We start from the raw sequence: 17877 nt of genomic DNA on the forward strand, positions 1-17877 counted from the left end.
CTTTGTAACGCGTTACCCACAACACTGTCCATAATAAGAATGCAATCCAGACTTTTAAACTTGCCGGTGCAGTTTCAAGGGCCTCTCACTGCTCTGCACCTGCCTTTCTGGCTCTGACCGAAAACGCGCTGTGGAAACGCGTTGGCTTAGTACTTTTTGTCCCTCTCTGCTATTATAGTTTTGCAAGATGGCGGAACTACATGGAAGCCTCCGTCAACCTACCCGTCCCATGTATATAAAGATAATAAATTCTTCATTTACGAGGATTAGTTTAAACATTGGCATAGGTATTTGTACACCATTGAGGGCATATTTATGAATAAAAATATTGATTTTAGATAATAAAATACCTAAAAAGTTACTTATTGTCCCTTTAACTGACTAGAACCGACAACATGAGGAAACAGAAGGAAAATGCATAGACAGAAAAAAGAGACAGTCAATGAGAAAAAAAGTTGTGAAATTAAAAAGAAGAATGGTTCTGGTCTTTGTCAGGGCTCCATGGCAACACTGTATCTAGTAATATTTCCAATCAGACCTTGCACTCTAGGCTCTCTGCAGTATCTAATCTTCATCCTAATGACATGCTGCCTTGTGGAAATATTTACACTTTTCTCTTGGAAATGATAACCGGTTATTAGCTCTATATCGGCTCATTAAATCCTGAACTAAGCATATAATGCATAACATGCGATGGAGAGCCGAAAGACGGCCTTATCAAAGATGGTGGATAATTTCAAGTTGTCAGTAGCTGGATTTTTTAATTTATTTTTTATTTTATTTATTCTACAAAAGAAAATGCAAAACATTGCATATTGCATCGTGTTCATCTTTTTTTTTTTTTTTTTTTACGGCCATACAAAACATCCAGCTCTGGCATGTGATGTAACCTTTGCCTTTAAAAGAGAAATGTGGAAATTTTAAGAGAGCAGAATTACAGTTATTCATCACATGGAGGGTTTAATTCATCAGCCCTGAAGGCACGAGAAGATGAACTCTGTTTACCACTAAAGCTATTCTGGCTGTTTTGGAAGTGGCCATCGATCTTCAGCTATCTTTAAAAAGGAAAGCATCAGCTTCAATCACCCAAAGAGACGGCTAGTCAACTGCTGAAAAGATTTCTCTTCTCCTCGTTCTTGTCTCTTCAAGGTGAAGTTTTCCCCAGCTGATGGGAAGACCCTGGGGAAGCGTGATATTAATGTTTTAAAATATTAAAAATCCTAACAAAAATACACGTGATTCCACCCTTTGGCCCTGCTGTTGTTCTCAATTAACAAGTTCAATTAACCTGTGTAACTGGGTGCCTCTAGATACATCGAGACCTCATTGGCCTACAAAGATGGCAAATGGTGTAATGGTGTAAATGTTAAAGCATCTTCCTAAGAGTAATTTTCTTGATGCAATATTATCCCCTATGGTGTGACGAAATAAACATGAACCAGAATTGTTTTTTGATTGATTTCTAGGAACAGAATGTGTTCTTCTTCCTAACCATTTTCCCATTGAGTCTGAGCAATAATATGACTCAGTTTATCGACACTTTTACTTTTGATACCAGCAGTCGTATTGGCCAATTACCTCAGTGGGAGGCTAATGTTTGCCCTGCACAGTAGAGCAGTCTTCCTGACCTGCAGGGTGAGATTGTGTGTTTTCGACTAATCTAAAAAAGATTCCAGAACAATTAGAAATGCAGAAACAAACACTAAGGAAAAACTGATGGACCTGCAGGGCTGGCATCAGCCAGGACAACTGGAAATTGTCCTGGGCCATGTCATGAGGTGAGTCCACTAAGGTCCTATCTACATATAAAGTTTATTGTAACAGCATTTCCTAAACTATAAAGCTGACAAAAAAGCCATAAAATAAGTCCACATTGTTGTGCTATACTTAAAATCTATGAAGTCACAGATTAGCTTTGTGAAGGGACATTTAAGCATGAACCAATGAATCACTTATAACACAACAAGTCCAAATCATATTTGCTTTTGTGAACCATACACATTGATTCACTGAAAAGATTTGACTAAAATGATCAAAAGATCCAATAAGATAAAACAAATTACTTGACTAGAGTGCCAAATTGTAAAACTGGTGAAAAGGTGTGGTCACATTTATCGTTTATCAATTCCATTCATTTCAAGAGGAATCCATGAGATTGGGAGTTTTGTACGAGGATGAAAAAGTTCCCTATGTAGAAGTTGGTAATGTGAATTTGCTGCTCTGACATGTAGAAAGCTGTTTGGTTTGAAAGTGACTTCTGTGTGCACAGTACCTCATACATCACTACTGACAATGGAAAATGGACCACTTTTTGTGACCACACCTTAAGTGAAGAATGAAAAAAGGAACTTTGCTGCGAGTATACCGAAGCCTTTATTGGAATAAATTAAACATCTTATTTGGAGAATAGACTAAACGAACTGGAACAGGTCATTTGTGAAGGAAATTAATAAACAAGCTACTGTACTGTATATCATTTGTGAATAAGGATCTACTGGTTGACAGTAAGGGACCAAAAACAAGCAAGCTTGATTTATGATAAACACCAAAGTTCAGAAAACCAGTTTTAGACCACGCCAAACTGACTCAGGCAAATAATGCATGGTAAATAATATACTTACTGTAACTGTCACCTTGAAACTTTGACTTTGATATGGCACAGAATATCAAAACACTATGAAAAACAAACAATACTATACAAAATCCAAGAACCCATGTAGGGACCTGTAATGCCTCACACAGAGTACTTACCCTAAGAAAGGACAGGTCACGACTGCGATCAATGCTGGTGATCTCAAGGTTCCCCATCACCACCTCGCAGTTCTCATAGTATTTACGAAGGGTCCGATACTGCTGGTCCAGGTCTGACAGAGTACTCAGTTTATTCTCTGTGCCAGTGCATACTGCAAGAAGGAAAGAAAATGAAAGAGAAATTACATTCTAATGGTGCAAATAACAGAAGCAGGAATTATTAGTGCTTCAGTCCATCCAGCAATGCAATTCAATCAGGCCTGAAGTCCCAGAAGCCTCTAAGCCAGGCAAGGAGCCTCAAGCCCCAGACAGACAACTTGACAAGTTATTAAACAGAGCCATTTCTGCTCATCAAACACCTTGCACCAATCAAAGACATTTGCCATCTGTTGCATCAGCTGGCATTGCCTTTGAGCCAAAAGTGTAACCCTCCCTCTCATGCCTCACTGAACCACTGTCACAACATCCACAAGCACATCCATGCCTGTCCCATGCCACCCGCTCTGTGGCCACCAGAAAGACAGACCAAGAGAGAAAGGAGAGTCAGCATATGCATTACAATGCCATATGATTACACTAACTGACAATGAAGCTATCTTCCTTTTATACCTGATATACAGTTACAACAGTTTGAGTAATGTATGTTATGCTAGTTTGTTAACATGCAGCAACAGAGAACTTATTCATCATGTGCACATTAACAATCTCTCACATAATGAGAGGGAGACCAGTTTAATGTAGAATTCATCTACTTTTTCTAGGCCACATCTGCAAGCCTTCATTTTAAAGGAATATTTGACCCCAAATTAAAATGTTGGCATAATTTACCCACCATCAAACTCATATGCATTGCATTCCCATATTCTTTAGCACACAAAAGGAGACATTTAGAAAAGTGTCCTGTTTGCAGTTAACCACCAGTCATTGAATTAAACTTCAGATCAGTTTCATGATGAAATTTACTGAGACCAGTTGTAATCTAGCTCAAACGATTCGCTGAAAAGGTTTATGGAAGATTGAAGTCCAGATTTTAAATGAATCAGGACTTTAATTTGGATTCTTGATGCTGTGTATAGTTTCAGAAGTTCACAATACAAATGTTATGATGTTTTATGGTGCCTTTGCATCATTAGAATCAAAAGCTTAAAGTTTTCACAAGCACATAACAACCGTTCTACCTCAGATTGTTGGTTAAAACAAAAACACAGAATTGTTTCCCAGGTGTTAGACTTATGTGATTTCAATAACCTTTAACATGCAGGAGGTATTATAAAGGAAGCTTAGTGGTAATAAACATTTATTGCACCCTCGGGGGCTCAGTTGTGAGATTACAGGTGAATTGTGGGATATCATTTTGTTAGGGTGAGGTTTCATTCTATACAATATCTGACAGCTAACCCACTTTAAAAGGGAGGCAAAATATATTTACGGATTAAGCCACAAAACATATTTTTCCACCAACCTTCTTTCAGTTCACTCAGCAATGGAATTAAAATTATGTCAGAATTTTCATTTGTGATAACTTTTGAGCTTTAACTTGATTAACGCGTATACGCATTATGAGGCGTTTTCTCCAGATAACCCTGGAAAGAACTTAAATTACACTTTCAGTTTTGATCGTACCAATAAGAGCAATACAACAATCGAATCTGTAAAGGGTCTACTTTTTTTTGTATGAAGACATAATAACAACAGAACTTTGTGCATTTATGAAATAAATGAATGTCTCCGCTGATCTTCATTTAAACACGCATCATTAAAATGAACTGTAACTCAGTGAATACTCAAAGAGACATGAGCGATATATCTATAGAAAGCCTGACATGTCTACTTTTAAACTAAACAAGCTACAAAAACAAATATTCTGTGATAATGTAATCCATATGAAAACAACGCAATGTCCGTTTTCACGTCTTCCTTCATTATATCTAAATGCGACCATGCACTGAACGCGCAATTCAGATTATAATGTTTCACTGAAACGAGTGGCTTGAATACGCCCATACAACAGAAAACAACGCAGCGAGACTGTTTAAGTTTATTTATTTATTTTTTATTTTTTTTGGAGGAGTAAGACATATTTCACCCCGAAAAGATGTGATGTGTATTACCCCAAGATTTGAGATTTCTTCAGAAAAAAAGAAAGAAATGCTTTATTCAGCAGAGATCATAAACATGAGTAAGTCACTTTTTATTTATTGATATATTGCTTTAAAAGTCAGCTTTGATTGTTCGTAAAAAACTGCACTTGCAAGTGAATATTAAATCATGTTGTGGGATAATTAAATATATTCTAAATAAACTACAAACATAAAATTACATACATTTATTTTGTCCTCACATTCTTTCTTGTAACTCTCCCTCTCAGTGGCACAGCTGACTGAAAGGCTCATTATGCAGCTCATTATGCAGGTCTTTGTCTTCTCAGGTGTAAATCACAATGATATTCATGATGCTTCATGATATACATGATACGTCACCTACTCGAATATGACTTTTACAAACAAAACGTGTCTTAGAAAATTTAAATCAATATATTGTTTTCTGTGAGTGAGTAAACAAGATGATTTTCTAGGCTACAAGCTTAAGTTCTCAAAAGTCTCGGGACCCATTGTTCTGTATGTGTTTTATGGCCTTATTCAAGTGATTTAAAATTTTTAGTTTTTCACCAACCACGCATAATTTTTTTTTTTCTCAAAAACACAATCATGTACATACATGCTGCTCGTATATTATTATAGCCCAGTTTGTGCTGATTACAGTGAGATTAGACTTTAGCCATTTAGATGTTTATAAGTAACTGAAAAAAGCACAAATGTCAGGTCATGACTAAACTTCTCCAGGCCCCAGAAATACCCTTAGACTCCAGAGGGTTAACTTCCTGATTTTTAGGAGTTAAGTGACACTGTGCATTTCAGCCCTGCTCTTTATATGCACACATTTTATGTTAATAAACCACAGGTAAACATCATGTAACATCACGGCATACTTGACTGCACACTACTTTGCCATGGGCCACAGTACGATGTTAAAATGAAGCATGTCTGCTTAAACCCCCCTTCATTTATATCTTTCAAAAAGGAGAAAATAGTCATGCTGGAGATGCTGCCCCTCAGCAAACCTCATCTCTGATGCACACAATGCAAACAACACAAAGCAATGGCATCTTTATTTCCAGTTTACGCCTCTGACTGCAGCTTGACTGAACTTGCTTGCATTTTTATTATTTATATAAAAGAAATTTGGATCATAAATGATGGATTGGGGAATGAATCTCAGTTCTGAATTTTATATTCTAAATCAATGAATGCAAAGATTATCACTCTGTTTCAAAAGTTAAGGAAGCACTCTAACTGTAAAATAATGTCATAAGTGATCCATTTTGAGTTTGCTATTAACGTTACTGAGCTAATGAGATACTGCGATAAACATAAAAATACATTACACAAAAATAATACATTTTTTATTCATTTGAATTCTTTTTATGGAAACTTTTATGTATTGAATGAACTGTATTTACATCTCTCCTCACCCATCATCTTGGATGGATTTTTTTTTTTTTTTTTTTTTTTTTTCACTGAGCTCTTTTCTTTGTGGATTTTCTCCACAAGGTTTTTGTCTATTATGCCTCAAAATGGCAGATCACAAGGATTTGGAACAGAGGGTCTAGTAATGAACAAATGTCTGAGTTTATATGAGCAAAGAATGTTTTCTATCAAACTTTTTGAGAAGGTGGCAAAGGTATTATTCACTTTTTTATTTTCCCTAGAATCCCAAAGGTGGCATTTTTTTTCTTTCGGAAAGAACAAGCTTGAAAAAGTGGACCTCCACAGTAAGAGAATAAAACATGAACAGCACAAAGCCTTGAATATTTTTATGTTTTTATTTTTCATGTATTTTTGCGGACATATGGTGTTTGCAGAACAGATCTAACAACCACTGCAATGAAAAAATAAATAAAAATAAAAACAATTTTTTTTTTAAATATATATATATATATATAGAGAGAGAGAGAGAGAGAGAGAGAGAGAGAGAGAGAGAGAGAGAGAGAGAGAGAGAGAGAGAGAGAGAGAGAGAGAGAGAGAGTTAATTTTACTTACTACAGCATGCTGAAGCACATGATTCAATCCCACCACATGTCTAATGCATTTCATCAAAGAAATAAAATGCTCCCTTTCCTTACTCAGTCACAGATACACAAACAAAACTGTTTATCATCCCCCTATAGTTCTAACTCCTGCCGGCCTTGCATTTGTCAGAGAGGTGTGTGTGTTATATCCGACATGACCGGAATACATAAAGCACTTCTTTATCACTGTGAAAGATGCCTTTAGAAATGTGTCTGAAAGGTTCAGCCAATGGGAATTTAAATTACAGGATAGTAAGTGCATGTCTACTTAAATCACATGAAGGGAAATCTGAAAACGAATAATAATAATAAAACAAATCTGTCATTATTTACTCACAGAGAAAACCGTGTGAGACTTAACATCGATTAAACCTGTAAAACCTTTAAAAAACTGTTTTTGATATGTAGTTTGACAAGGGACCAAAATATTTGGCAGCACACAAACAAAATAGCATTTTTATATAATTTGAGTTTCATATCACACCCACTAATAAACAACTTGGCATAAACAAGACCTCAATTCTCATCAATTCTGACTTCACGCTTGTATATTATAAATATTCTCACTTGAATTAAACACTCCTCTATTAGTGAATGCATTTCATAAGTATTGCGCAAAATGACTTCATCAGTGAAGAACGGGGGTTTATTGAACATCAATATAAGCAAGAATGTAGTCAGTGTCTCTAAGGCTTATTGGACACACAGAAATTTCAGAAAAGGTCATGCCAATAGCCGGCAACTCATTGAACTAAATAAAGTTGCAAGTGTCACTTCCTGAAGTAAACATCATCAATGCATCGGCTTGGAGGATGTGAGCTGATTGGAGGACCAGAAGAGCCAATCACTGGAGGAGAATGGTGATTGTGTGATTCATGCAGGCGTACTGCAGTCAGGTTTGGTTGCCTGTTAAGGGGGCATCTGGTGAAGGACTAAATGGTAATAATGACAATCATGATTGCATCTCTGCGTGACAGGGCTATGGTCCGGTAACCGTGTCCTCTACTGTCCCAGTCCCTAGTCTATGGGTCTGCCCTCTCCATATGGGACTGGCTGATATTAGTATCATGAACCCTTTAGCAGGCCGATTCGGCCAACTGAGCACTGGAGATTTGAACTCACCTGCGAGGTCAGGACACTATGACATTAGCAATTGTCTGAAGGCTTGTGCACCTATAAATAATAGGTTTATTGCTCTCTGAAGCACCCGAAGAGACCATTTATCAAGTAAATGTCTCATGAAATGATCATGAAAATAGTATCGGATTCACTAGAGGGTTTTGATTAAACTTGAGTTAAACGTTTTAAAATGGTTTTGACAGGATGCCATTAGCTGTCAGCTCAATTTTTGTTTTAACATCATATTGTGGTAATTCACCCAAAAATGTTCCCTCTGAATGATTCATTCAAAAATTACAATTACAACTATTTGTATCTGAGGATGCAAAAAAAAAAAAAGAGAATAGAAAAATAGAATAGTTAGTTTTTAAATGCACATAATATCTTTTCAAAGCCTTCGGACACACATACAGTAAAAAATAAAATTCAGGCTGTCACTCACTTAGAGCTATTTTATGATCTCAAAATACTTGGAATAGGTCACAACAGTCACATGGATCAATTTTACTCTTGTGACTCTTGTGGTGATTTTTTTTTTTTTACTTTGCTTTGTTTTGCTTTGGAAAATAAAAAAGACAGTCATACAGGTTAAGCAACACGAGGGAGTAAACAACAGAATTGTACATTTTTTGAGAACGATCGCTTTAAAGGGGGGGTGAAATGCACGTTTTCACTCAATATCCTGTTAATCTTGAGTACCTATAGAGTAGTACTGCATCCTTCATAACTCCAAAAAGTCTTTAGTTTTATTATATTCATAAGAGAAAGATAGTCTGTACCAATTTTTCCCGGAAAAACACGAGCGGCTGGAGGCGTGACGTGTGGGCGGAGCTAAAGAATCACGAGCGCCAGTAGGCTTTTGTGTTGAGAGCGTTAGGAAGCTGTGACATTACTGTGAGGAAAAAACCATCATCGCAAACAAACCATGGCTAACAACCGCCTGCGGTTCCAACACACGATCGTGACACTTTTTCGTTGGGATTGCATCATCCTTAAGAAATAAACGATGTGCAAATCCGGCGTCAAACTGGGCCTTGTTTGTAAAACAAGTATCTTCGAAATGCAGGGAACAAACACAAACACTTGCACAACTCTGTCGATGCTCTGTAAAAATAAACTCCATCCACTGGTCCCTTAATACTGTTTTTTTTTTTTGGTAATCTGTGCAGGGTTGTCTTGCCCTGGCAACCAAAAACACACTTCTTTTGTGACATTTGGCGACGCTCTCGCTCTGATCAGTGAATGTCTGTGCTCTCAGTGCTCTGCTATAGGGGAGCGTGCGCTCTTCCGGTAGAAAGTGCCCTTAGGACCCATATAAGGAAATTCCACTCCATCTAACGTCACACAGAGCCATACTCGAAAAAAACTTTCCGAAACTTGTGACAAACCGGAAGGAGTATTTTTTGAACAAAAATACTCAAAACGTACAACTTAAATTTTTGAAACTTTGTCCATGTTTAGCATGGGAATCCAACTCTTTAACAGTGTAAAAAACTGAGAAATAGCATTTCACCCCCCCCCCCCCCCCCTTTAAAAATAACAATAAAAGAAAAGATACAATTGATAACCAGACATCTATGGTATTTCTGTATCAATGACATCACAGTGTTCATGAAAGGGAATTAGGCTCATTTGGAGAGGGATATTTCATTCTGTGTACACAGTTTGCAGTTATTACAGTTTACTAGTATACAGTTTTACACTGGCCTCTTATGTGTCTGGGAGAAGGACAATATAGTCTGAAAGCAAAGCCCCTTTATCTCTCTTGTTTTCTTTTTTGTAGGTTTCAGAATGTGAAGGCAAAGTACGCTGTCAAATTCTGTCGAATGAACTGTGCTGACGTGGTCCACGTCTTATTATCCCACAATCCCATATGCCATCTCACTGACACCAGGCAGAGACAAAGACAGCTTTGGGACAAAAGAATATACAGCACAGGATGGAAATGTCCACTCTAAAAGGCCTCAGCTAATTCTAACAGGAAATTTAAAAGGAATAAGCTTCGGTTTATTGAATTCGCAGTGAATTCGCAGACATAGATAAATAGATATACATTTACAATAATCCATTATAATCAACAGCATTTGCAATACACAATTTCTAGCTTTATTTACAGTATACAGTTAAATTTTTTATACATACAATATAATCGCATATGGCATATCTCAACTGCTTGATTTCTGGTATCAATGCGAAATGTAAACTACATTATTGCCCATCTCTATTTTCTCTTTTACCACGGTTTAAAGCTGCTCTGATATGATCTGTATTGTATATAGTGCTATTGAAATAAAGGTGACTTGACTGGACTCCTGTTTTAACCCTATCAGCAGGACACCTATGACAGGCAGATTCCATTCAGAAGTCTCCCTGCATGGGTGATGTGGAGGAAAGCCACAAATCCTAAGGCACCGAGAATGCTTAAAACAAGGACAGGCCCGTATTCCCATCCTCCCATCTCACGGAGGCCCAAATCTTATTTTTGGTGATGTTGATCGAGTCATAAATCCATGTCATCCACTAATAGCAAAGAATATTTATCATCACAGGCCCATCACATAGAGGCCACAACCAAAAGCATTTAATTTGCTGCTGTATGGTAACTCTCACAGCTTCAGAGCACTAGGTCATTGGCAATTAGAGAGTGAAAGAAATGTGCTGACAGCTGGTGGGAACTCGATTTCAAAAGACTGAGGAGTCTGAGGAGCATTTCTGTTCTGTTTTTGGCATTCTCTCTGGCTGGTCTATCTGTGCAGACATCAGATGGGTGTGACTGAAACCCTTCCTAATGGCTTTTACAGCACAATTATGGCAGAGGCCTGCTTGGAGTGTTGTGGTGTATGTGGGAGACCATCTAATCACGTGGCCTGTTAAATGAATCTTCATCTCGTAAGCGAGTAGTCCTCATTAATTGCAGAGGCTCAAGCCTCTTTCTCAGGAATTGAATGTACACGAATGCTGAGAGGGAAAGGGACATATTCCACTGCAAGGGAGATGAAATTATATGTATATGCATGTGTTTGTGTGTGAGTGTGTGTAATGTGGGACTGATAAGGAGGAGGAGGCAGGGAATAAATAAATGGCCCGTCGATGCCGATTTGGAGCTTTTAGACCAACTTCTTGGCTTAAAAGAGGTTAGTGGCTCACTTGTTCCAGATCTACCATTGCACACTGCAGAAAATATCTCAAAGTTAACAAGAAGATTCTGAAATGGATTTCATGCAGAAAATGTTTTTCCAAATGGCCAAGCTGAATAAACAAAATCATTATTTTATGTGATAAGGCATCAATATAGATAACAGCTGGATTAATGTACAAGAAAACGTGAATATCACACACAAAACTGCCACATTGCTTGGGTGGTTGACAGCAGGTTACCACGTGATTTCCATGTGATATAATATTGGGATTAAAAAAATAAGTTAAATTGCTTATAAATATAAGCTTCACAGCATTGAGCATCAATTTAGTCAGAAACGTCAATAATTAGAGAAAAATGTTTAAACAAAAGACATCAAGAAAAAACAAACACACACACACACACACACACATAAAAACAAAGCAAATCAAAATTAAGTAAAATTGTGTACCACTAAGCACCACTAACTAAACAAACAATCAAATAATTATTTCTCATCTCACTCATATGGTCACAAGAGAGACAAGGCCTTCAAAATTAGATTGTTATGCAGAACGTCCCAGATCGTCACACTATGCAGTAATCCTTGTGCTCCCACAGCATTGGGCGAGCTGTTAGAAGTACCACTAATCTCTGCGATCCATCACTGTGGACCGCTTATGACAGGGTGGGATGTTCTCCTCATTTCTCTATTCATCTGTCTTACTGCTTGTAAAACTGTGGTCTGACCACTATTCCTCCCCCATGCTAATATCATCTGCTTCCCTTCAACACGGTCGGATGACATCATCTGCATGAAAAAAATATATAATAAAATCAGTCTGTATGTCTATTATATTTAAGCTGCTGCAAGAAACCAACTGTACCTAGTAAAGTGGTCACTGTGGCACATTTAGACAGATGAGTGAAATGCAATCATCTTGGTTACTGCATTGCAGGTTGTGGTTTATTCAGAACTGAACAGAGAACACTTTTTAAATTCAATCCAGAGCAATTCCTGAATATAATTCTAGAAAAATATCAATATATAGTAGGACGATATCAATATAAATTTGATGCATCATAGCAATATATGAACTGCTATGTATGTGTGTTCAGCTTCCTGTGGGTGTGGCCAACTCAACTTAAATTCCAACTCATGGATTGAAAGGGATTCAGTTTCCAACCTTGCTGGAATAAAATATATGATTTCAAGACAAATATTCCAGAATCAGCAAACTCACATTTTCTCTCAGTGCACTTTCTAATGGAAGGCACAAAGTGGATGAATGATTCTAGTATACATCACAACCTGCCTGAAGGGCCGTTTTATATCATCGCCATGAGCTTTACGTGTAACAGACATCATGACAGATGGGTTGGGGGTTACGCAAACGCTTTAACGAAAGCCGGATCACATCAGTATCCCTGTCCTTTTCCATCACAAACATGCAGAGCAAGTCTGGGATGACATTAGCAGCCTGTAAGTGAAAAATATTCCTTTTAATTTGTGTAGGCCTGTCTTGCTCATTATGCTTTAAATCGATTATAATTTGTTTTAATGCTGCGCAGAGGAATGTAAACTGCAAGTGATTGGAATTTAAAAAGATATACAAACACTCAGCCAATGCAATCTTGGCAGGAACAGCAATAGAATTCAACCGAGGGGGCAATATACACTTACATTAGGGGTGGGCACAAATTCAACCTGTAAGATATAATATAAAAGGCGGGTGAAAGGGTTGGCTGAGTGATGAAGAGCAGGGCTAACAGTGTGAGCTATCAGAGCCATCACGGGAAATTACTGCTCTCTTAGATTACTTGGCAATGCGGGACACACTCACACAAATTTTGAGATTTCAGCTCAACATTTTGGCCCTTCAGACAGTGATCCTTGCTTTATGTTCTACCTTGGTATCACACATTTGTGCATGCCAAACAAACTGCCATACCATTAGTTTCTGCTTGCAAGTGATGTCAAATACAAAGCTGTTTTGATATATATATATATATATATATATATATATATATATATATATATATATATATATATATATATATTTTTTTTTTTTTTTTTTTTTTTTAAATCAGATTACACCCAATGTGCTGCAAATTTGATTCACTTAAAACGGTCTCATAAAAATAATTTTTCATTTGTACACTGTTCATGCTGCATGTTCTTAATTCACCAAATAAACTGTCTCATAAGAATAATTTGTTTGTGAACCCGACTAAACTTTCCAGATCTTTTCAAATTTTTCTTGATATTATTGTGCACTCCCATTTAATCAATTTTAATGCAGACTGTGAACTCACATTCTCAATTTAAATAAAATATGATTTTGAAACCCTCACACTGGCATTTTCAAAATTGGTACATTACAACATTGTTAGTTATGTATGCAGTTGAGTGTGTTAGTAGAATAATGAACAATTAAGTGTTAAGCCAAAAAGACCTACACAACTGCTTAAAGCAAATGTATCATGTCCGCTCAAGCAGAATGCAATGCCGTCTGGTGCTACAAGAGTCGCAAAAAAGACAAACTTAACCTATAATTTACTCATTACACAGTCCCTCCAGAAAAACGTGGATTATTTTTGTGATTGTTGCGGGCAAAAATCCTTGATTTTGCGGCAGGTTTTCTTAAAAAATGCGATGGAATATGCGGGATATTTTTGCAATCTTATGCGATGAAATTGCGGGAACTTGCAAAAACTGCGGTTTGATGAAAAAGAGAAAAAAAAGGTGACACCCCCCCCCCCCCAACACCCTGTTCTCACTAGGCTACTACCTTACTGTAATGAGTCATTTCTTATGACTTCCTATGATAAGCAAGCATACTAAATCACATATTTAAGTTCTCAATCTGTTTTATTTCAGACCTTAATTAACACATGGCTCAAACTTACAAAACATTGAGTCAAACAAGTTCTGTTGCTTTACAAAAGGAATATTCAACAACTTCTGTAAAAATGAATACAAATAAAATATACACACAAATATACAAATGCTGTTTTACAGGAATTGCAATGTGCAATCTCTTACTGGAATGTAAACTATTTTACATACTACTAATATACTTACAACTGTAAGGTTTTGGTACTATTCTGTAACAAGAAAGTATAATCTTACAACTGTAGAGGTGCATCAACATCTGAATGAAACTACAACAGTCCACTGTGAAAATGAAAACTAACTGCGTAGCCTCTAACACTGGCCTATCATTCGCCATCCTCATCCTCATCCTCATCCCTCTCTCAAAATAATTTGCCGCCACTGTCATGTAACACACCGGGTAACTGCTTCGCGCGGTCTTTTGCGCTTATTTTTGTTGGCAGATGAGAATGATTTGCGTCCTTCACCCTGGTTTCACCGCAGGGTTCGCAGATGATTTTCACGTCGCGCAATTACGTCACTTCATAATGTTCCCATTGAGAAATAATGGCGATTTACTTGTGTGAAGTAAACGCAACATTTTTCAACTTTCTGCTAAGATATATGTGACTTTTTTGCAACGAAAATTATTATTATTATGAAATCATGCTACCTCCGCATATTTTGCTTCCTGAAATCGGCAATTTATGCGGCGAAAGTGCGGCGTATTTGAAAAAATGCGACCCCCGCATAAATATGTGACCCTTGGCTGATTATGCATTAAATCACGCGATCGCATAATCGCGTTTTTCTGGAGGGACTGATTACACCTTCATGGAGTGCTCAAACAAATCAGCTACCAATCCTGAAAATGGAAATTTGACAGCACAATCTGTATCTCTAGTAGAAGCAGTCAGACAGGAGCTCTATATATTGGCTTCATGCTTTAAACAAGGACCGAGCTGCTGAGGGAATATGGATGTGTTGTTATTGTTTGAAAGTGTTCATTACCACATCACCACAGAGAAGCTTCAGGTTAAAGCAATTATAGCCTGGCCTTTGTACGTGCCAAATTGGAGAAATGCTAATTTGACATGTTATTACAGCACAGCCAAAACATCCCCACCAGATATATAGCTGGGTAATTCACCCTCCTTCACACTCAGCCTTGGTGTTAAATTGCAGCAGGGCTGTGTAGGTGATGGTAAAGTAGGTTGAACAGACCCACTACATCTCGGTAACATTGGTAAAAGCTATGCCAGGCCAATTATTAATGACTTGTGTCTGTTCTAGTGCTGTTTGGGAGAAACAGAACAAAAAGGTTATGTGGTGCAGAAAGAGGATGCTATTGAACACAATGGAATGGAGTGAGAAGTCATTAGAGCATAGCGAGCCAAAGGAGAATGTGTTTAGTGTCTTCCATTTGAGTTATTCAACCATTTCTGAGAGTTTCAATCCAGTTCCTACCTCTACAAGTTTAACTGTTGTAACTAAGTTCTACTGCCAAAAAAAAAAGAAAAAAAGAATCCAATTCAGACCTCTTACGCACAAGTCAATCAAGAAGGTCCTGCGACTCTAAGGCATTCTCGGGTGTTATCTCAACCCAGGACAGACAAGAGTAGCATAGCACACATCCCAGAGGTTCTTTCGGGCTCGTTCTAATTTGTCGTCTTCTCCTGAGACTCACTGGTTGTGTTCACTGAAGGCTCAGGAGCTGCTAATTGTTTAATCTTCAAGGAGGTCAGTCTCCTCACTTACACAAATTAGCCATGAGCCTGGAGCCATGGGAAATTAGGCCCCGGGCTTTTTTTTTTTACTATTTCTACTTTCACGGCTAGAACTGGCTGTTTTCACTTTGTTTTCTTATTTTCTGCTTCCTTCCATCTCGCTGACACTCTCTCTTGCTCTTTTCCCCTCTCACTGTTTTCCTATCAGGAATCGATACGTCGCCTGGGACACGAGAATGAAGATGAAAGCAGAGTTGATTTCTTGGAAGACCATGTCACTACTAATACAAGATGAATTGCTTAACTCACCGCGAGGAAGAAATACAGCCATTGATCTCGGCGGTGTTTGAGGTAATTGAATAGACTTACAGATCTCAGCTGGCAGCTGAAGAGAGCAGTTCAGTTCGTATGACTGCCGACGGTGACGCAACAGCAAGACCTTTCAAAGACCTCTGCTTTCAGAGCGCATGGGTGTACATTTTACAGTGGCAGCCGTGCCTCAATCAAACAAACAAATAAAATAAATAAAGGAGCTGTACATCACATTGAATGCTATTATACTGTGCTTTGCAATAGCCTACAGACTCATTGATGCATTTAACCAGGGCACCAAAACTACTTTGAGATTCCCCAGAGGAAAACTCGCCCAGAAGTTCGACATTTAGATATCTCAGTAAGGTTGCATTATTTTCATTTTAGGGTGGAGTATCCCTTTAAAACTAAAAATCAGTAAGCTCATCATGCACTGTGATCTCCATGGTTGCCTGGCTGAATACCTCCCGGAAGTGTTTAAACTGATTAAACAGCTAAACATCAGTTTAAACTTCTGATACAGTGTTTTCTGAGTGCACAGTTCCAAAGCACGTACCTAGAAAGTGGCTGTCAAATGGCATGTGAGTAGTAAACTAAGTTTTCTTTCATATCATTGCACTAAAATTGTCAAATACACACAAGGTTATGTTAAAAACACGCTACAAAAACAATCAGTTACATCTGTGAAGGTAAACAGCTTGGAAGGAAATTGTATGTTTATATTAGATCTGTGAATGAAGTGACAGCAGCATAATATGCAGTACCTACTGCTGTCTACACTGTTAAATGAACCAAACTAAAATAACAACAGAAAATCACACACCAAATAACTTCTATAGCTCTAATAAGAAGACATGTCTAACTTGAATACTGCTTTTAAATGCTCTAGCGTGAAGATAAACATGGCAGATTGTGTGTGGCTCATACAGGGCAGGGTCTTTGCTAATAATTCCTAAGTTAGAAGTGGAGAGAAATCTTTTCTATGCTTGTAGAAAAAGGCTTAAAAAACCAAACTTACTGGGTTCTTCTTTTTTTTCTTTTCTGAGTTGGTAGATGCACTAGACACTTAATTATAGCTCTTAAACACGGAAAAAGTCAGATTTCCATCTGATGAGCACTTTAGCTTGTTCAGTATTTTCATGCCTCCAAAATTAGCCAAACTAAATTAAACTAAAATAATAGCAACATATTAATTTTATTTGTATGCATGCATGTTTATATTTATTTATTTTTAATAGAGAATATACTACAAAGTCTTCAAACTGTATAACCTGCACTTATTTAAAATAATTAAAAAAAAGAAAAAAAATGGGTTGAAAACATGCTACAATTTAAATTATTTATAATTTAACATGCACAATTTATCATCTATAACAAAAATGCACAAAAATACTAAAAATAAAATACAATTAAATTAAATTATCACACACACAAACATGTATGTGTGTGTGTGTGTGTGTGTGTGTGTGTGTGTGTGTGTGTGTGTATATATATATATATATATATATATATATATATATATATACACACACACACACACACACACACACACACATACACATACACACATATATATATACACAGTGGGGATCGAAAGTTTGGGCACCCCTTGCAGAATCTGTGAAAATATGAGTAATTTTCAAAAAATAAGAGATCATACTAAATGCATGTTATTTCTTATTTAGTACTGTCCTGAGTAGGATATTGTACATAAAAGATATTAACATTTAGTCCACAAGACAAAAAAATTGCTGAAATTATTAAAATAACCCCACTCAAAAGTTTGGGAACCCTTGGTTCTTAATACTGTGTTCTGTTACCTGATGATCCTCGGCTGTCTTTCTGT

The 17877-nt window shown here is 37.2% G+C and overlaps 2 protein-coding genes across 4 annotated transcripts in view; one reads left to right on the forward strand and one right to left on the reverse strand.

The window, feature by feature from the left end:
- The window catches only part of LOC128020036 (receptor tyrosine-protein kinase erbB-4), a 295490-nt gene that overhangs the window by 155063 nt on the left and 122550 nt on the right, over positions 1-17877 (reverse strand). For both annotated transcript variants that reach the window (XM_052606565.1, XM_052606566.1), the window contains exon 2: positions 2752-2903. In XM_052606565.1, coding sequence (XP_052462525.1) covers positions 2752-2903 — 152 coding nt within the window. The remainder of the gene's footprint in view (positions 1-2751; positions 2904-17877) is intronic.
- LOC128020041 (uncharacterized) overlaps positions 1-17877 on the forward strand; it is a 455114-nt gene that overhangs the window by 72441 nt on the left and 364796 nt on the right. The window lies entirely within an intron of this gene.

The sequence above is a fragment of the Carassius gibelio genome, chromosome A9, assembly GCF_023724105.1.
Source record: "Carassius gibelio isolate Cgi1373 ecotype wild population from Czech Republic chromosome A9, carGib1.2-hapl.c, whole genome shotgun sequence".
NCBI lineage: Eukaryota > Metazoa > Chordata > Actinopteri > Cypriniformes > Cyprinidae > Carassius > Carassius gibelio.